The sequence below is a fragment of the Equus przewalskii genome, chromosome 17, assembly GCF_037783145.1.
Source record: "Equus przewalskii isolate Varuska chromosome 17, EquPr2, whole genome shotgun sequence".
In the NCBI taxonomy this organism is placed as follows: Eukaryota; Metazoa; Chordata; class Mammalia; order Perissodactyla; family Equidae; genus Equus; species Equus przewalskii.
The window spans coordinates 40,545,760-40,564,937 of record NC_091847.1 but is presented as its reverse complement, the minus strand read 5'-3'; the positions used below and the strand labels follow the sequence as shown (position 1 = coordinate 40,564,937).

The window sequence follows — 19,178 nt, the reverse complement described above, 5'->3', positions numbered from 1 at the left end:
CCCTATTCTTTAGCCTATTAGAAATAGGAAGGAAATAAGACAATAGAATTTATAATGACAGGTCTTTGTTTTTTGATTGTATTTGCTGAATAGAATTCTACAACAATGTACATGACTACTAATATATTTTAGTTCACACATGGTTAATTTTGCCCTACATTTGGTAAGAGACTTTCGACTTGTAGTTATATAGAAGAGACTGCTTGGTCTGGCACCCCACCCTGGGGTGGGGGATGATGTGATGGAGAGGGAAATAGATTTGCCGTGTTATGTAGTTGCCGTGTGCCTGTTGTTGATCATCCTGTCTTTGAGTGTAGGAGGCCAGTGGGCTTTCCTGGCAGGATGGAGGCGTCAGAGCTGTCCACACAGGAAGTCCTCCCTGATTGCTGACAAGCACTTCCTGCGGGTGCCCACACCCAGTGCTGCAGGGAGTGCAGAGAGGCTATGCTAATACAGCCTCCCCATTTATTCACCTCCAACTTTGTTCTTCTGTCAGTTTTGGCATCAAATTAAGCCCAGATAAATGTTATCATGGAAACTGAATTAGCTTGTTTTCCCTGCCCTTGGATAGACAGCTTGATAGGTAGCTTGTTTACCTGACCTGAAAGCACTGCAATTAGACCAGGGCAGGCAGAGATAGACCATAGGCTCTTGTGGGATGGATCAGTGCTTAGCTGACCACCCAGTTCCTTAATTAGATTGAACTGGTGTAAATTAGCTACAAGCCTCATCCAAGGGGGTGGGGGTGGGGGTGGGAGCATCTTTCCAAATTCCCAGGCAGCTTAGCGGTTTGGAGAGGCAAAATGTTAAAGGACAACCGGTGATGGAAATGGAGTTTGGTAAAATATCACCCCTTGGTAAGCTTTTTTATTGTTGTTGTTAAGTTTGTGGTTAGTGCTGTTGAGTCACGCAAGGACAAATGTAATTGGTTTGAATTGATCAGAGTTTGAAGTTGTAGTTAGAGACTGGTCAGTGTTTGCATTTCAATTGTATTTCAGTCTGGGATTGAGAGTTTAATTCTTCACGAGTTAAGTGAACTTTCCTAAAATGCTGACTCTGATGTTCAGCCGTAGTATGCTGTAGCTTTCAAAAAAATTTTGCAGAATTCTTTTGTTAAAGATTTATAAGGTAGAATTTTAAAAAGTAACCTTTTTAAAGCAAACTTTGTTAAAAAACAACAACAAACCACAAACTGACTGTGTGCTCATTAAATTAACTTGAAGGCACCTTTGACTTTCTTTCTTAAAAAAAACATAGCTGTTGGGGCCGGCCCATGGCCGAGTGGTTAAGGTTCCATGCACTCTGCAAGCTCTGCTTATGCTGCCTGGGTTTGCAGGTTCGGATGCCAGGAGGGGACCTGCTTCTGCCATGCTGTGGAGGCATCCCACATACAAAAGATAGAGGAAGATTGGCACAGATGTTGGCTCAGGGCTGATCTTCCTCAAGCAAAACAAAAAGAGGAAGATTGGCAGCGGAGGTTAGCTCAGGGCAAATCTTCCTCACCAAAAAAAAAAAATGCTATCAATGTCACATTTCATAGGAACTTGAATTTAATAATTAGGTTGCAGGAGGGATGGGCACAGAGAAGTGAAATAATACAAATAGGACATTTAGGATATAGACAGTGTTTGGGGTGCCTTTTAGAGTACTGTTTGAGGACTTTGGGATTGTTGTCCAGCAGACCTGGGTTTAAATTCCAGCCCTGCCACCTACTAAATAGATGCCCTTGGCACATTACTTAATCTCTCTTGAGACTCAGTTTCCTAATCTGCAAAATGGGAACAATAATGTATCTGCCTCATTGGATTAAGTAAAATAATGCATGTAAAGCCCTTGGCACAGTGTCTGGCACATACTAATCATGCAGTACATGGCAGTAATGATTACTCATACTATTAAAATTTGCAGAATGGATATTCTGAATATTTTAGAGTAAACAGCTTTATTGTGTTGCAATTTTCTCCTCTGAACATGTGTCCAATCTTTATCAGGATTTAAATGTTTAATTTCAACAAGTTCTAAAAACTTAATCTTTGATCTAAAATTTTCTGCACCCGAAAATAAGAAATTGACAACCTAGAATAATTCAGTGCTTCTCTCTTTCAGGTATCTTTCTCTGTCTTCAGATAGTTCTGAGAAATAGTTGATAATAGGATAGTATTTGAATTTGAACTTATTCTGTGCAAGATTCACCAGAGGCTGGTTGTCCTCCTCAGGGTACATTCAGGAGCCCCCTTCTCCCGCCTGGGATCAGGGTGCTAGGAGATTTCTTCCCTGTCAGGCAGGCTAGAGGGCAAGTGGAGAGGGACAGGCTCCCCACCTACTTCCCGGAGTGGGAACATATTACTGTAATAAATACGGAGGCCTGTCAACGATATATTAAATCAGCTATGTAAATTCTGAGATGTAAATCATGGTTCTACTTCTGCCAAAAGTAAATACATAAATAAAAACCTATTACTTTCATGTCCAAATAATCTCCAAATAAATCATAGCTCCAGGTGTTTCTTTGAATCATACAAGTCCACGCCCGGCACTGCACTTTGCAGCCCAGAGAAAAGCAGAGGTCGGAGCTGATGCGGATGCAGACCTGGAATGCAGTCTTTCCAGTGGCTGATTTGCTTCGTGTTGGTAAATCCCACTGCGAGGCGGGGGTGGACCTGATCCACAGCTCCTTTCAGACCTCTCCACGTCTTATCCCAGCAGACCCTATTCATCCCCAATAGCTGCGCTGAACCTGCCAGGTCCTACTGTGAATGACAGTGTGGTTTGTGGCAAGGACAGGTTCTCGGACATTAATCAAAGATGATTTGGGAAAAAATTCAGTCTTGCTAGCTTCGTCCACATCTAAAAGTTCTTTGTGTAAATCAGAGGCTTGAGGCAGGCAGGCCAATGTATGTGTTACTTACCCGCACCTCTCTTCTTAACTGAAGTGAGAAAGAGGGGATGCCTGGCTAATTTCAGGTAGCAACTTGCAGTCGTATCGAGTGACTTTGGAGAAGGAACACAGGTCTTTGTGTGGCATAGCTGGCGGCCTGAGGTCTTAGTTTTACATCTAGAAAACAGGGTCTTTATACCTTAGAGAAGAACTAGGGATGCAAACAAAGGATATGAGTTCAATGCCATATTAAGGGCATAGTCAAATAGATTTGATAGGATATGACCTCAGGCAGGTTTTATATTGGATTTAAGCAGTACTGATGTTCCCAGTTCAAGTTCAGCCTTCATTTAAACACTGACTGTTGTTAACCTTTCTGATACTTTCCTTCTGGAAGAGAATCTCTTGAGATAAAGTGGTGTTTGGACTTTATGATCTTAGCAAGGACTCTGGGCAGTGAGAAGAAGAATCTGCATAAAATAGGACATGAAGAAATGGTTACTTGTCTAGATTAATAAGGATCCCTGTGCGTTGGGATACTGTGAGATTAGGATGGTCATGTCAGGGCCCGCCTGGTGGCGCAGCAGTTAAGTTTCTCACATTCCGCTTTGGTGGCCCAGGGTTCGCTGGTTCGGATCCCGGGTGCAGACATGGCACCGCTTGGCAAGCCATGCTGTGGTAGGCATCCCACATATAAAGTAGAGGAAGATGGGCACGGATGTTAGCTCAGGGCTAATCTTCCTGAAAACAAAGAAAGAAAAGAAAGGATGGTCATGGCAGAAACTAGGTGCAGAGCCAGATGTCTATTATGGATGGTTGAGATTCCTGACAGGGTAAGCAAGGTTACCTTTATCGCAAGGGGTCTGCTTTTTGAACATTCCAAAGTGGAATTTAATTGTGTCTTACATATGCCTAATTTTCTTATTTGTGGTAGTAAGAATCTGTAAGATTTGAAATTTTTCTTTAATGTTTAGTGACTATTTAATTTTATGTTTTTAAACTGTTACTCAATATAAGTGGTGTCCTTGGGTTAGTATATTTATTATTTAGAAGATTTGAGGTGAAAAAATTCCTGTCTTGGTGCAAAACTGCTGAGCATTTGCTGTGAGGGCATTTTTGGGGTGTGCTCGCTTCCATCTCAAACTGAACCATTTGACTTCCTCAAAAGTCACGTGTGTGGCATAGGGACAGAGAACTGTGGCTTCTTTGGATTGGTTAACAGAGAATTATCAGGTGTGAGTACGTTTTCAGACGTTCTTACTAGGTGGCTACTGACTGTGAAACCACACTGAGCCCTCAGTTGCAGGCTTCACAAAAGTTACGTTGGTTGCTGTGAGGCCGGAGGTTTCCAACTTCTACACCATTCTCACAGGGGTTAAATTTCACAAGGTTAGCCAGAGGGAAAGGCAGCATGCCGTGAATCTTATCCAGATGTCTCAGTGAGGCTGTGTGTCTGTCTTAGAACTAAGAGGTCTTCCTTATTTGAGCATCTTGATAGAATGCCTACTTTCTCACACTTGAAGAGTAATCTTTTTTCCCCCAAGAATCATCTTAATAAAATTATCAGCAACTTTCAGTCAAATGTTCTTCAAAATTTGAAGACCTTTTCAAAAGTCTAGTGCTTTCTAAATTATTGAATATTAAAATGATATTATCACATAACTTCATGCAAGTTAATTTGGAGTCTCAGTAAATGTGTTCCTTAAAATGTGTGACTGAATTAATCTTACATGAATTTAGTCATATTTAAGGTGCACGTAGAGAAGATGCAACTGAATAAAAAATCCTATTATTAATTCCATGTTGAAGGAGAGGGCTTTTTTTGGTAGTATGAACAGATCTTTTTTAAGGTGTAAATTTTGTATGTATTATAGTAGCTTAAGATAATCTGTGTTTCTATCTTGGTAACTTCGTTTCATTTTGGAAATCATACAGCCTCTGAATACCATCCATCTAGCATCTTAACGCTCCCCGTCTTGGTTTTCCAGCAGTCTCTGGTCCCAGCGCACCCCATGGCCCCTCCCAGCCCCAGCACCACCAGCAGTAATAACAACAGTAGCAGCAGTAGCAACTCAGGATGGGATCAGCTAAGCAAAACGAATCTCTATATCCGAGGACTGCCTCCCAACACCACAGACCAGGACCTGGTGAAGCTCTGTCAACCGTAAGTGGCAGTTCTTGTCTTTAGCTGCTAAATATTTCCTTGTTTGTATTATGGAGTGATACAAATTGTGTTACAAGAGAGGTTTAGTACCTGACAAGTCTCTGGACCCTCATTATCGACCCATGGCAGGGTCTCCAAGTTTTAAGTCCTTGGACACTTATTCAGTCAGTATTAACATCAACAGAATGCCTGTATAACAAAATTAATTGGAGCATTTTTTCAATAGAATGTGACTTTTGTTGGCACGTGAGAAATAAAATATGAATTATTTTAAAACGTATGGCTAGATCCTTTGAGGAGTGCTCATTTTTTGTGGAAGCATCTCTGGGGGCCATTCTGTCCCATAATAAGAGGAACTTTAGTTGTCGTTATTTGTCAGAAAGGTAGTTACTATCTAACCTTATCCTAAAAGTGTAAAACTGAATTCCAGCCGGACAGTGGTAGTCTGTCTTCGCTCACACCTGTAGCTTTGTGGTCTGGGTTGCTCACCCTCATCTCTTTGGGAATTCTTATTCCCCAAATCTTATTCCTGTTCACACTTCCACCCTTTCTGAGTCTTGTGAAGAAATACGCAAGTGTGCATAAAGTTCCACAGTAAATTTGCATTATGTGCTAAGGTTGTTGATGAATAGAATATAACTATGCTACTTTGCTGCAATTATATTACCTCGCTAAGTAAGAAAGCACTAATTTAAACTAAGGGGCCAGAAGCACTGTGCAGTGCAAGGATCACTGTGTAATAACTAAAAGTCTCTAATCAAGATTGAGCTAGAAAAGCTTACACTTAGAACAGCATCCTTTTTTTCTTTTTCTTTTCTCTTTTTTTTGAGGAAGATTAGCCCTGAGCTAACACCTGCTGCCAATCCTCCTCTTTTTGCTGAGGAAGATTGGCCCTGAGCTAACATCCATGCCCATCTTCCTTCACTTTATACGTGGGACGCCTTCCACAGCATGGCTGGACAAGCACTGAGTAGGTCCGCACTCAGGATCCGAACCAGTGAACCCCAGCCGCCCGAAGCGGAACGTGCGCACTTAACCGCTGCACCACCGGGCTGGCCCAGAACAGCATCTTTTATTTATCCAAAGACAATAATGGCCCCTTACAAAAGGAATTTTACCTAACTGTAGAAGATATCCGTTAGAGGATGTTTCCTACTCCCTGAAAAATATTCCCATTTCTAAACTGCTGATTAATAGCATCTCCTTTCTGATGTCTTGGTGAAGATACAGATTCATTTCTTCTTATTTTAAGGAAAAAAATTTTTTTAACTAACTTGGGCAGTATTTCCAAACTGGAATTAAAAGTAACATCTGGCCTTCCATAAGGAAGTGGTGGTGCTTTTGTTTTGTTTTTAGAGAGGTGAGCCGGACAGTGGGTGGTGGTTCTTTAGGATCTGGAAAGCTTTCTGAAGGCCGTCACTCTTAGCCCCACCCTGTGCCTTTCCCTTTAGCCTTTAGCATCCTTTCGATCAGCCCACATGGACGCTGACTGCAGCCTTTTGCTTCCAGGGCAGTGAAATAATGTCCTGTGCTAGGGACTCCTCTCAAAGCAAGTCCGGCTCTTGGCGTTTGTCATGCCTGGCCAGAGTTAGAGGGAACTTGGCCAGGCGCGCCCTGCCCTATTGCAGCTGTTCAAGGCCACAAATGGGCCTCTTGCTATCTTGTCTGTTGCTGGCCTTTACTGGCGTCTTCTTATGCTTTTGCAGCGTAATTACAGGTAGATGGAGCGCCACGGAGTCTAAGGAGCTAAAAATATAACTTTGTAGGAAACAAAAGAATGAAGCTAACTCTCAAATCCTTGAGGTATAAGAGCAGGGGAAAGGATTTCACAAATTGTCCTTCAGCTGGTTTTGAATCATGTAAGGTGAGTTTTAACATCAAGGAGATAGAGTTAAATAACCATAAAAGCGTAATGCCATGTTTTATATACAGTGAGTATGTATTTGAAAAATTAAGCCACCAGTTTTTTTATCGAATCAAATCATATTCCAAATGTAGAAGAGCATTTTATCATTTTTCCCAGAAAATTCATTTCTTTTTTGTTGTGTTCCATTTGATATATGTGGATTTTCTTAATGTGTAAATATCACTCTCTTTGCTATTATCAATAGCAGCAATAACCAATGCCAGTCTCACTCTTTCCTATCATTTATAAAACTCTAGGTTTGATATTTAGCTCTGATGGTAGTTTTCTTGACGTGTAGTATACACAGGCAAGACATACAGTGGAGGACTCTATTATATAATACAGTGGAGTAATAGAGGACTCTGTCAATATCTACTGAACGCTTCATTCCCTTTAACACAGAGCATCTAATAAGTACCAGGTTTGACTTAGAGACAATTTTGTGTCTTAGAATGTAGAGAGAGCCAAAAAAGGACATTCCTGTTCTGGACTTAATTGTTTCCAATAAAAAATAGGTACTTGGTGACATGAAAGTGACAAGAAACTTATGGATAAGTAACTCCTCCTAGAGCTTAAAAAACCCAGTGGACATAATTAGAGATTTTTTTAGAAAAGTGAGTAACAGAAACTTTGCAGAAAGATGGGTGTAAATTCATAGCTCTAAAAAAACATGCTTTAGAAATAAAAATTTGGCACTATAATTACAAATTGACCTGATAGGGATGGATTGTAGGAGGGGCAACAATGGAAAAAAATAATTTGGGTCTCTAGGGGCTTGGGTTATCTAATAGAAAGATGAGGAAAGATACCTAAGAGTGTTTCTAATAGTAACTCAGTTCCATACAAACAATGCAGCAAGGCTAAAGGCAAGAATGGCGTGAGGGTTGTGAAAACTCAAGAGGAAAACAAAAAATATTTTTAAAAAGCCGTGCTTGGAGCAGAATATACAGATGCTATAGTGTCAGAAGAAATGACAGTGAAAAAGCAGATGCTCTGATGACACAGCGCAGGAGATGACAGTTAACAAGAGGTGACAGTGAAGAGGCAGCTTCACCCCAACTCAAAGAGAGACTCATGACACTGGAAAGTGTAGATCAACATGGTTAAGTTAAGAGGAAGGGGCCCACCTGGAGGACCGTCAGTTTAGGCTGCTGAAGGAGATAGCATCGAGGACCAGGCAGGGATGTGGCTGTGGTCATGGTGCTATGGTGGTATGGATTGAAAGTAGGTAATTTTTCTGGGAGTATTTAATGAAAGAAACTGACCGGCTCTAGTTTATTTCTAATTTGTGAAATATATATATGAGAGATCTTGTCGGGACCTCATGACTACTTGCGGCTGCTGCAACTTTGCTCCCTATTTCTAAAGAGTTATCTACTCAGAAAGAGTACATCAGTACAGTTAACCAGCAAGTTTAGGAAATGGAATGGTCTGGCTAACAGAAAGGATTACTCTATTACCCCTTGACCTTCAGACATTCTTAATTCTCTCCCTTCTCTAAAATCAAGCCAAACACACACTTTCCTTGACTGTGTTACCATTTTATTTCTCTCATTCGAACTCTTCAGGTGAATTTTCTAGACAAATGAGTTGAGGTCTCTTGTTGCTTCCATTGTCTTGGTACCTTAACCCTTTATTTTGCCTTCAAGTTCTCAACTGAGACTGCACAAGCATCTTCCATCTGCCTTATTTTCTCTGGCTTTTTTTCGCTATTGACCACCTCTCCTCCTCCACTGTTGGCTCTTTTGATTCCAGTTTTCTTGGCTCATTCCTCTGTAGCCCCATCCTCTCATAGGATTATTCTCCACTGTTTCCAATTTTGTATAGATTTTTCCATGTGAATATTTTATTAGCTCCTCAAATTCAATATTATCTCTTTCCTCTCCAAACTGTCACTTTGCCAAATTTACTCTCCTCAACTTGGAGCTTTGGAGCAGTCGTTGACTATTTCCCGTCCTCCTCTTAGTCACCAAATCCTGTAGCTTCTTTAGGCTCTCTTCTTCCTTCTCACTGCCAGAAGAGTTGGGTGGTTCCTCCCTCCCTTCCTACAGTGTGACAAGCGAGAACCATTTGTCCTGCCGCTGCCTCACCTCAGGTGCCTCCTTTCTTGCTTCTTCCAGGCCAAGGCCAAGCTCACCCTGCCTCCTTCATGCTTGGACCACTCTGAACTCTCCTTGCTTCTTTTTATGTGTCACCACCACACAATCAGCGTCTTATTTCCATACAGTTCTGTTCTTCAGGTGTCTTATATTATCTAGCAGCGTGTCCATGACACTATGTGATGCTGACAGTGTATCATCTTCACAGATTCCTCACCTACATTATAAAATCACGGCGCTCACTGTGGCAAGTTTTTGGTACCCTAGAGTTACCCACCACAGTGCTAGGCAAGGACCTAATTCTCAGTAAGTAGCCTGTAAATTGGGTCAAATATGCTTATATCATGAGGTTTGATTAGGATTAAGTCAAGTAATCTAAGGAAAGGAACTGCTCTGCTGCCTAGAACACAGTTGTTATTGAGTGGATATTTATCTCCCCTGTGCCTGAGCCTTTGCTCCTCAAAATCCTAACTACCAGAATAAACTTATCTGTAATCCTACATTTAAAACTAAGGAGGAAAATAAAAAAATACCAGATTCTGATCTTGAAAGCTGAGAAAGCCAGGGAAGTAGGTTATGTTAACATAATCACCAGCCTCCTCCTTGAGGCTTTTTTTTTCTTGGCACTTGCAGAAGACTAGTTTCAGCCTCATGTGACCCACACCTGATTTATTTCTTGTCATAATAATGACTGTTGCATGTAAAATCTTCCATTGTGTCCGAACTATCTTTACTAAAGATTTAAAAGACAACATTTGTGTGCAAGGTTTGGTTCATAGCTCTTCCTGGTCTATAGTGGGAGCAATGTGTGAGTTTCTGTTGGCCAGGGCTAGTTAGCTTAGAGATTATGTGGTGTTGAAATCACATGAAAAGATCTAGATAACTCAGTGCATCAAGAACTTATGTTAAAGGAAAATTCATCTATTGATATTAGAACAAAATGAGATATTTCCACTCCTCCCACTTTCTACAGCTTTTTTCTCAATCCCAAACCAATCCTTTGTCAACGAATGTTTTTTTCTTTTCATTCAACAGATATCTAATTCATTTCAAAGTGCAATAAAACATGATTTTTATAATATAAATGTGAAATTAAATCCAGCTTACAGTATGGTAGCCTGTTACTAATTAAAAGGGAATATGTTTGAAGTATAATCCATGTCCCTGGTTGTAATAGCCAATATATTTTCATTTCCTATCCCTTTGCTTTCTGTTCTTTGCAAGTTTTCCTTAGTCTTTTGAATACAATGCAAATACGTATCGAAAAGACAAGGCAGAAAAGCAGGACAGGTCAACAGAAGGAGACATACAAAACCATCCCTAATTTAAGACAGAATGAAGTGAATGTTAGAATTGGCAGAGTGTCCTGTGAGAAGTCGGAGGAAGGCTTCGTTATCCTTGGTTCCCCGGGGAGCAGGATAGCTTTCAAGGAGGAGATGACATGCCAACCTTAAAGGACAAGGACAATTTCTTGTGGGATGGAAATTATGGTGTCCTCCAGGCGTCAGAAAGAGCCCAGGAGGTGTGCGAGTGCTTGAATGTTTAAGAAAGCACGAAGAACACTTCTTGGTGCATAGCTGTCAATCAGCAGTTGTTGGTTAGCCGGGGCTGCTGCTGCCCAGAGTGGAAAGTGTGGGTGGAGAAGAAAATGAGGCTGGAGGTGCAGGTTGGGGATATATGGTTAGCACCTTGACAAATAAGCTAAAATGTTTGAGTTTATTCTTTAGTTACAGAGGAGGAGTTAGCTCTTGGAGTCGGAGAGAAGCATAACTCAATGTTATGTTTGTTTTTCTCTCTCAGAGTGGTAATTCTGATGAAAGTAGAAAGGTTGGCTTGGAGAAGGAGAGAGATTGTCACAGGCGAGAGAGGATGCGACCTTGGCCCAGGGCGGTGATAGGAAATGGGAAGAGGAGAGGACACTGAGACTGCAGGCAGGTGTCTTGGACATAGGAACATTCAGACTCAAGCATGATTAAAAGTGGCTGTAAAGTTTTAGCTCTGAGTAAAGGGAAAACTTGAGCTGCATTAAACTGAGAGAGAGAATGCAGGAAAGGCACTGATTTTTGCTGGTTCTCTTTCAGATCCTAAACACCAGCCTCTCCCTGTGTTCCCCAGATGTGGCTGTGCTTGGATTCATTTGTACAACCCACAAATGGGGCCCAGTGAACTAAATCCTGTTCTGAAACCGCCAGATTATTTGTTGAACACTGATTTTAAAAGAATATTTTAAGTTGTTCTGACTGTTGTAAAAATGTAGGGCAACTATCAGGAAAGTGGACAACTTGAAATAATTATATTCTTTCTGTATACGTCTCCCTTTATCTCTGTAATTCTAAAATTTCTTAAGCAGTCTATCTGCTGAAAGTTATTTTTCCTCTGCCTTGGAATAAAATAAAATTTTATTCCAAAATGATTAGACTACTGTTAGGGTAAAATTTGAAAGTGAGGGCGTTCTAATAAGATGAATTTAGTTTTTTGTGCTTAATCAACTTTTAGCCTATTATGAAATTACCTTAAATGTTTACTCTGACAGTAACAATGGGCCTGCCAGACTTAGTATTCTAAAACCTCAGGTAAACGTGAAATCCTTTGGAATTTATAGAAACAACGTGAAATGAGAGGATCTTAAATTCAAAACACAACAGTGATCCTGTGATGAAGTAGGAAAAATTTCACCCAAAAGTGATCTGGTTCTCATTTTCAAATTGAAGAGAGTATTTAGAGCCAGATGACCCAAGGTAAGCCTGAACATACCCTGAGTTAGTGTACTTATTTTAGAGAACACACACACACACATTCCACATCACTTCCACAGTGGTGTATTCAGATAGCTGGGTAGACGTGAAAGACATAGACCAGAAATTTTATTGCCTACGTTCAGCATCATTCTAAAGTCAGGCATGTGAGTCTTCCAAACCCAAAGCTCTTGATGTAGGGTTGAATTAGAAGCTGGTATAAGGAGATGGCCTCTCTTTAAGGTATAATTTACCCTTCAAGTGATCTCTCCTAGGCAAGCTGAAGTAGTGTCTTAGTGGTGGTGCTGGTAATAGTGGTTGTGGTGTATTTAACTCACACACACCAACAATGAAAGACTGACAGATCATTTTTTCTTTGGCATCTATTGCATCTCAGATAATTGAGATTTGGACATATTGAACTGTATTCTATTCCAAAGCCAGCCAAATTTTTAGTTTTTTCTAAATTGCGTTTTACAAGTTTACTGAAAACTATATCTAGCAAATTTTTGTTTCTCAGATTCCTTTGAAAAACATGGAAAGAGAAGGAAAAAGAAAAGTTAACAGAAACGTAGAGTAGTGGAAAAATAGTTCTCTCATTAAGTGTGTACCTTTGAAAAAAAATAGGCTTCTTTATTGGCTGACATACTTTTTTCTTAAGCTTCCCAAAAAGTGAAGTTGTGTTAAGATGGTGAGGTTTCCACAGTTAATCATAGAAAATGCAGGCCATTTTTGTTTCTATTACTATTATATAACTTCTTGCCCATATACATATTTTATTTTTGTTATAAATAATAGGATTTCTTTTAAGTTCCAATTTTTTTGTTCTGTAAAGCAGCTAATTTTTATCCTCTCAAGAGTTCTTTCTTCATCTAGAAGATTCTCAATACATCAAGTACTAATAGCAATAGTTTCTGGGATTTGGCTTTTCCTATAATTGCTAGCATAAAAGTATGACACATACTAAATAATTCAATGAGGGCTTAGAACAAGGAACTTGGGCATTTTACTGAAAAGTGTGATCTAAGATGGAAGTTTTCAGACTTTGTCTCATCCTTTTAAAAAGGCATTCCAGTCTATTGAGTCAAAATGTTGAGTCACTAATTATAATTTAACTCTTTCTTCATGGACGGTGTTCCAGTATGGTTCTGTATAGTCAAAGACTATAACATGATGCACTGAAGACAGCAAACTTTTTCTTCTTTGTGATCTTTTTTTCTAAAAATGGAAGTCAAAACAAATTTGAGAGTTTAGGAGAAACAGTGTATTTAACTAAATCTTGCCCCTGTTCATCTCTTGGATAAGCTATATAGAATCATTTTCTTCTTCCTGTTAATGGCTTCATTTTTCTTCTTGATGTGAAAGAATTCTGACACTTTTAAGAAATAGTTTAAATACAGTAGATCTTGGACATACCAAGTTATAGTCTGAAGACTTTTGGAAATCCCAGAATTTCACAAAAATAATTTTAGCATCAAAAAATTCCCCATGAATACCTACTTTCCAGTAGAGCGCCATCTCTTTCTTAGACCTCTCTTTGCTCTTTTTTTACTTTTATGATTACAACTATCACTTGGCTTTTTTTAGGGGGTGGGCAATTTGTTTAAAATAACACAATATTTAATCCCTCCTTGAGAGTTACTGCTACACAATTAGAGCAAAACCTTCTTGAATTATGGACCTTGGGTGATGGGTAATGCTTCTTCACTGGCTACATGGCTTGCTTCCCTCTGCCAAAGAGTGCCCACCATTCGAATACATGCTGCAGCCAAATTAAAAATTACTACATGTCACAGTCTTTCAGTGTTGTCATGAGTAGTTGAAACTACAAGTTTAATTATTGCCAAATACCTACTAAAGGGATGCATTTGATATTTTGGCAGAATATCTGAGTTCTGTCTATTTTCTAATTTATCCTTAGTGTAAAATCTGCTGGCAAGTACAGATATTTAGAGATTTAGCCAATCCTCCTTATTGTCAGTTGACCTTTTTCTTCAGGATTTCTTTGTGTTATTCCAAGGCATGATTAAGAGCCATTCTCCCCTGTGTTGCCCAAAGAGTGCACAAGCTATTGGCAAACCAGTTTTAATATTAGCCTTAGCAGAAGTTGATTGGGAAGCCAGCTCTGAAGATAATGGCCATAACCACAAAAATTTTTTGGAGAGCATTTCTCCTTCTCTGTGAAAGCAGATGAAATTTACTTTATGTCCATTCCATGTTCCTTTATATGAACCTTAGATTTCTGTAGCAGCAGCTTGGGGGTGTTTAACCATTATATGAAGGTGAATGTAGTGTCATCAGGAATAAAGGCCTCTAAAATCTTTGCTTGGAATTGTGCTCAGTTTGACTTAATAAATTTGTAGAATTTCTTCCTTAAAGAATTTCCTCATTGGGTTGCCATGAATCTTAGAAATTTACAACTTCTGCCTTCATCTTTCCCCATCTTCATTTTATAGTAAATGTATGTGAAAAAAATCCTGTATAATGTGTAAAGACCTGAATAATGCCAGCAGCTAACCTTTGTCAAATGCTTACTCTGTGCCACTAACTATGCCAAGTGTTTTATTAAGGCTAAGAACAACTTGATAGCAGTATTATTATCTCTATTTTAAAGATGAAGTTGAGAGAGATTTGTTTTTCTTACTGCTTAGGATAATACATCTGGTAATGGTGGAGCCAGGACTTGAGGTTGGACAGTTGGCTCTAGAGCCCATACTCCAAAGCCCTGTGCTTTCTACCTCCCCAAATATACTCTGAATGCTGGTTGGTCATCTTCATCCTTCCCTGATCATTGCCCATGTTCCTCTGTTTTCCACAAGCTACAAAGATTTATTTCTCCAGAACTCTAGAAGAGATATTCAGCCATGATACATTTCACAAGATTTTGTTAGAAAAGTCAGCTTTCCTTAAGTCCAGGTGAATAGTCAACAGAATCAAAAGCTCAAAGTAAAGGCAAGAGGATAGAGGAGGAACTCGTCTTTCCTGGCATCTAGCAAAGTAATCCCTTTTAATGTAGCTGGTTATATGAGACGCAGCTCCTGATTAGCTGTCTAGTGTGCAGCTCCCCAAGATTATACAGCACAGAAGAGGTACGTAATTTGTTATTCGCTTGATGCCTGAGGGGGTTAGTGCATATACAAAAAAGAAACATTCTTTTGGGGATCAATGTCTGACAACTCCAAGCAACATTGCTTTAGAAAATAATGGGCATAATGTGGCAGTATATTTTTACTACACTTATAAATCTGATTAAAACGTAAGGTGAAGCCACTTTTGAGGAGAAATTAAATAAGTAGAAGTGAGTGGCGATTACCTTTGATTTTGCTAGACTGTGCTTGCTAAAACACATTTTCTGTGCTCAAGGAGGTCCTTGTCTTATATAGAAAATAAACTTTACACATCATGTATAGCAGAATGTAATGTGTCATATGAGAGCTAGAAAGTGCCACAGTGATTACAAAATGGAGAGTGATTGCATATGACTGGGGGCATCAGGAAAAGCTTGGCATTGGAGTGAGTCTTCAGGGCCGAGTGAGCAGCTGAAGCCCAGGTTTGAGGCCCAGACTAGTCTGGCTGCCCGCCTTGTCTGATCTTCATTAGGACTACCTGATCATGGTGGGTTTTAATGCCAGAGGAAGGCTTGTCCTTCACTGGGAAGGTGGGTGACACAGACTGTCTCAGGATCTGTCCTTTATGGAATGTCAGAAACCGGGTGGGTCCAAGGAGGAAGATGATTCAAAGATGAGTGTATGATTTTGATTCTAGGAAACTGGGAGTTTGGTAACATTAACAGACATGCAGATCAGGAGGAAGAGCTTATTTTTATTCTTGCCTGGAAATTCTCATCCACTCTTGGGAAACTTTCCAAATCGAGTGCCTGTTTGCTTCGAGAGTTTGTGTGCTCTTGGTGTGGCTACTAAAGGGAAAGAAATAATACATCCATTCCAGACTGGTGAATCTTCAGTGTGGAAGAGAGACTAGTAATTAAACATGTTTGTCAGCTGGAATACTGTATATTAGAAACTTTCAGTCCGTATAGTCCTTATGGTCAACAATGATAAGATCTATATATTCTTCTAATATGTGATTATTTTCTTAAATTTTTATAGTTGTTTTAGGGGCTTAGACTTTTTTAAAAGTTCCTTTTTGTTTAATAAAGTACTTTGTAACTCCCTTGATAGGATCATTTGGCTTCAGACCGGAGACTTTTGAGAAGAGATTTTTGTAAGCGAGCCATGGGACTGAGTGGGAGGAGAGCAGGATGAGTTTCTCTAAATGGGGTATCTAGAATTAGTGAGGAAGTACACTCATAACACAAACAAACCCGACCAAGTTCATGGCGCTGCCAGGGGACGTGGAGTCTCTCCTCCTGGCCATCTGTATTTACACTCACTGACCTGGCCATACCAGGTTTAAACTTGTCTAAATTGCTTATGGGACGGGGATCACCTGTCTTCCTCATTTTCTCTTTATGCCATAGTATCTTCCTGCCTCTGTTAAGTGTCAAACATTGATGGGGAAAACTGTATAGAAAAAAATGAACATTTTTTGGAGTATCAGCATTTACCTGCATAGTTTTAGATTTCCAGCTTACAGAGGCACTTTCTGATAGCATAAGGACTGTTTCTTTAAAGATGAAACAAAGAGGCAGTTATTTGTGATCCTAGAAACAAATTAGGCTCCTGGCTCATTTGGACAGGAGCACTGATCCTTTCCAAGGGTTTTTCCAAAATGTTTCATCTTCACCCCCAAATCTAAGCCATAAATTATGAAAATATTGTTATTGCCCTTTTATAGGCATAGCTTTTGCTCCAATGCTTAATCTACTTAAATGGCCCTGTGTAGTCTTTCTCCTTTGCTGGCTAGATAACATTTTTTTTCTTAAATTTTCCCTCCTATCCCTTTATTCATTATCTTTTTTGTTTGATACTATACAGTTAGCTGTTAAAAAGCCAAACTCATTTAATTTTGACTCAGATTTTTGAGGTAAAAGAATCTGAGCATTTATTTAATTATAAAATTTATTGCTCTTTTTTCCCCTGCAATCTGAATCACAGATCTTTACATCACTTCTAGTCAGGGGCCTGTTAACAAGGAGCATTCACGAGAATTAAAATGTATGTGCCCAGGCACTTCAGTAGATTCTGAGTCAGAAGATTCGGAGAGATACATATGGAGAGAGGCAGGATAACATGTGGTTGTACTACAGAGCACAGGCTCTGGAGCCTTCCACCTGGCTTTGCCACTTGCTTGGACAAATTTCTCAACCTCTCTTTGCCCCAGTTTCCTCACCTGCAAAATCAGAATAATAATAGTACCTACAACACAGAGTTCTTGTGGTACTAAGTGGATTACTACATGTAGAGTGCTCAGAACATTTCCTGGCATGTGTTAATGTTACTACGATCATTATGTATTTTTTAAAGCTCTCTGGAGGTTCTAATGTTCAATCCCAATTAAGAGCTTCTGATTTAGTCCCTTCATGTTATAACTGAGAAAGCTGAGGCTCAGAGAAGGTTAAGGGACCTTGAAGTCAAAATTGGCAGGTGGCCGGCCCAGGAATAGATCTCATTGTCTCCTGAAATGCCTCTTGATTTGCCTCCTTACTCTTCATGAGTGAATGTAAACTCTGCCTTCATCCCTGTCCTTAATCACGAGTATGAAATATCTATGCTTCAACTTCTTGCCAAAGAACTTAACTTTGTCCCCTCCACTGCCAGCTCTTGTCAAAAGCTGTTGGAAGAAATCAGATTTATGAAGAATTGCCTGAAGGCTTTGTAGCTTCTTTGTTCATCACGGGAGCTGCCCAGCCTTATCAGGCACACATAGAAGAGGATGATGTTTGTATTAGATTATGTTGGTATTAGACTAGGTTAGATTGGTGCATCATCCATTGGCGAGGCTGCTCAGTGCTGGAAGTGACAGGCCCTGCTCAGTGTCCGGGGGTTGATGAGATCAGTATCTCCACATCTACCATAGAACTACCCCAGCAGGGGGATTTTAGAAATTTTTGAGTAGAAAAGCCCTTAGTCAAATGAAATCTTAACACATACCAATAAATCTTACATATACAAATATTTCAAAGTATTTGTTTTAGTGTATGTTTTATAAATAGAAATTTATAACATTTATAAAATTCATCAGGGAGAACAGTGATGAGGCAGTTTTGATGAACTAAAGCTTTTGAGATTGGGACTTCTGGATGATAGTTGCAGAACGGTATCACAACTTAACATATCTGGGTTATTTCTGTGTTCCATTGTAGTTGTACAGTATTAGGAGAAATAGTCAGATACATAAGTAGTTGCAAAGGTAACAATTTTTTAACAGTGTTTTTTATCTTTGTAGTATCTTCTTGAATTAATCTGATCCAGAAGCTGGAAAGAACCAGAAATTTTTTGTTTTGGTGTTGAACCCTTAATAATACAGCTGTTCACATGGCTCGGGATAAATATAAAAGTCAGACCAGGAGCACTTGAAACTTAGTCAGTACCAGTCTTAGTGATGTCACTTTGTCGTGATTCAGTGTGGTAGGCAGCTTATTATTGTACAACTGGCTATTAGATCATGATGAGGGTGTACGCCAACTAGTTGTACCTGCTCTTGGCCTGTCATTTGTTTGAGCATGATGTGTGTGGGGGTCATTTGTACAATTTTATGTGAATGGACATGTGCAGACTTGAACATCAGAATACTACCGTAGAGTTATAACTTTCCTAATCAATGACTCATTTTTAGAATTTAAAATATATTCAAAGAGATAGTAGGTGACACATTTGTCTGGCACCTGCACTTAAAGTGGCTTAATATAAAGGTGATCATCAGTGTGTTAAGATTGGTTGTGCTGGGTATGCTTGCATTTCCTATTTGTTTTTGTATTTAAAGGCTAAGAAATAAAATTCAAGCAGAAAATTGGTGGAATCCTAAAGCACCTCTTCAGCGCCTAGCTTGATAACCACTGTTCAGGGAGTGTGGGTATTATCCCTCGATGCAACAGAGTTGACAGAGAGCCTGTTACGTTAACCACTAGCTATTTGCCCTTGTAGAATTCCACACCAGCACCAGGGGGTACTGGAGCACCAAGTGCTCCTTGCCCAGACATTGCACATAGGGTGTGGCCGTTAGGAAGACCACAGGAGGAACCTCCTTCTGGCCTTAGAGCTGGGACAAATGGAAATTCTCCTGAGCCCCAGACTTGTGTTTACTCTCATGAACACTCAATGTTGTAATTGTTATTTCCTTCTTATTTTGACTACTAGAAAGTTCGGAGCCAAATTTGCATCCACTGTTGGTAGTTCTGAAGGAACTCACTTTCTGGTTCACAAAGCTGCCTAAGAACTCTACTCCTGAGTTTATTTCCCCTTCACCTTGAACTTTGCATCTATTTCTATCTTGT

At 39.7% G+C, this 19,178-nt stretch overlaps 1 protein-coding gene across 20 annotated transcripts in view; it reads left to right on the top strand.

The window, feature by feature from the left end:
• RBMS1 (RNA binding motif single stranded interacting protein 1) overlaps positions 1–19,178 on the top strand; it is a 207,226-nt gene that overhangs the window by 110,527 nt on the left and 77,521 nt on the right. For 12 of the 20 annotated variants that reach the window (XM_070580052.1, XM_070580042.1, XM_070580048.1 and 9 more), the window contains one exon: positions 4,867–5,042. In XM_070580052.1, the coding sequence (XP_070436153.1) occupies positions 4,867–5,042 (176 nt within the window). The remainder of the gene's footprint in view (positions 1–4,866; positions 5,043–19,178) is intronic. The other 8 variants (XM_070580049.1, XM_070580054.1, XM_070580043.1 and 5 more) reach the window with 1 other exon arrangement.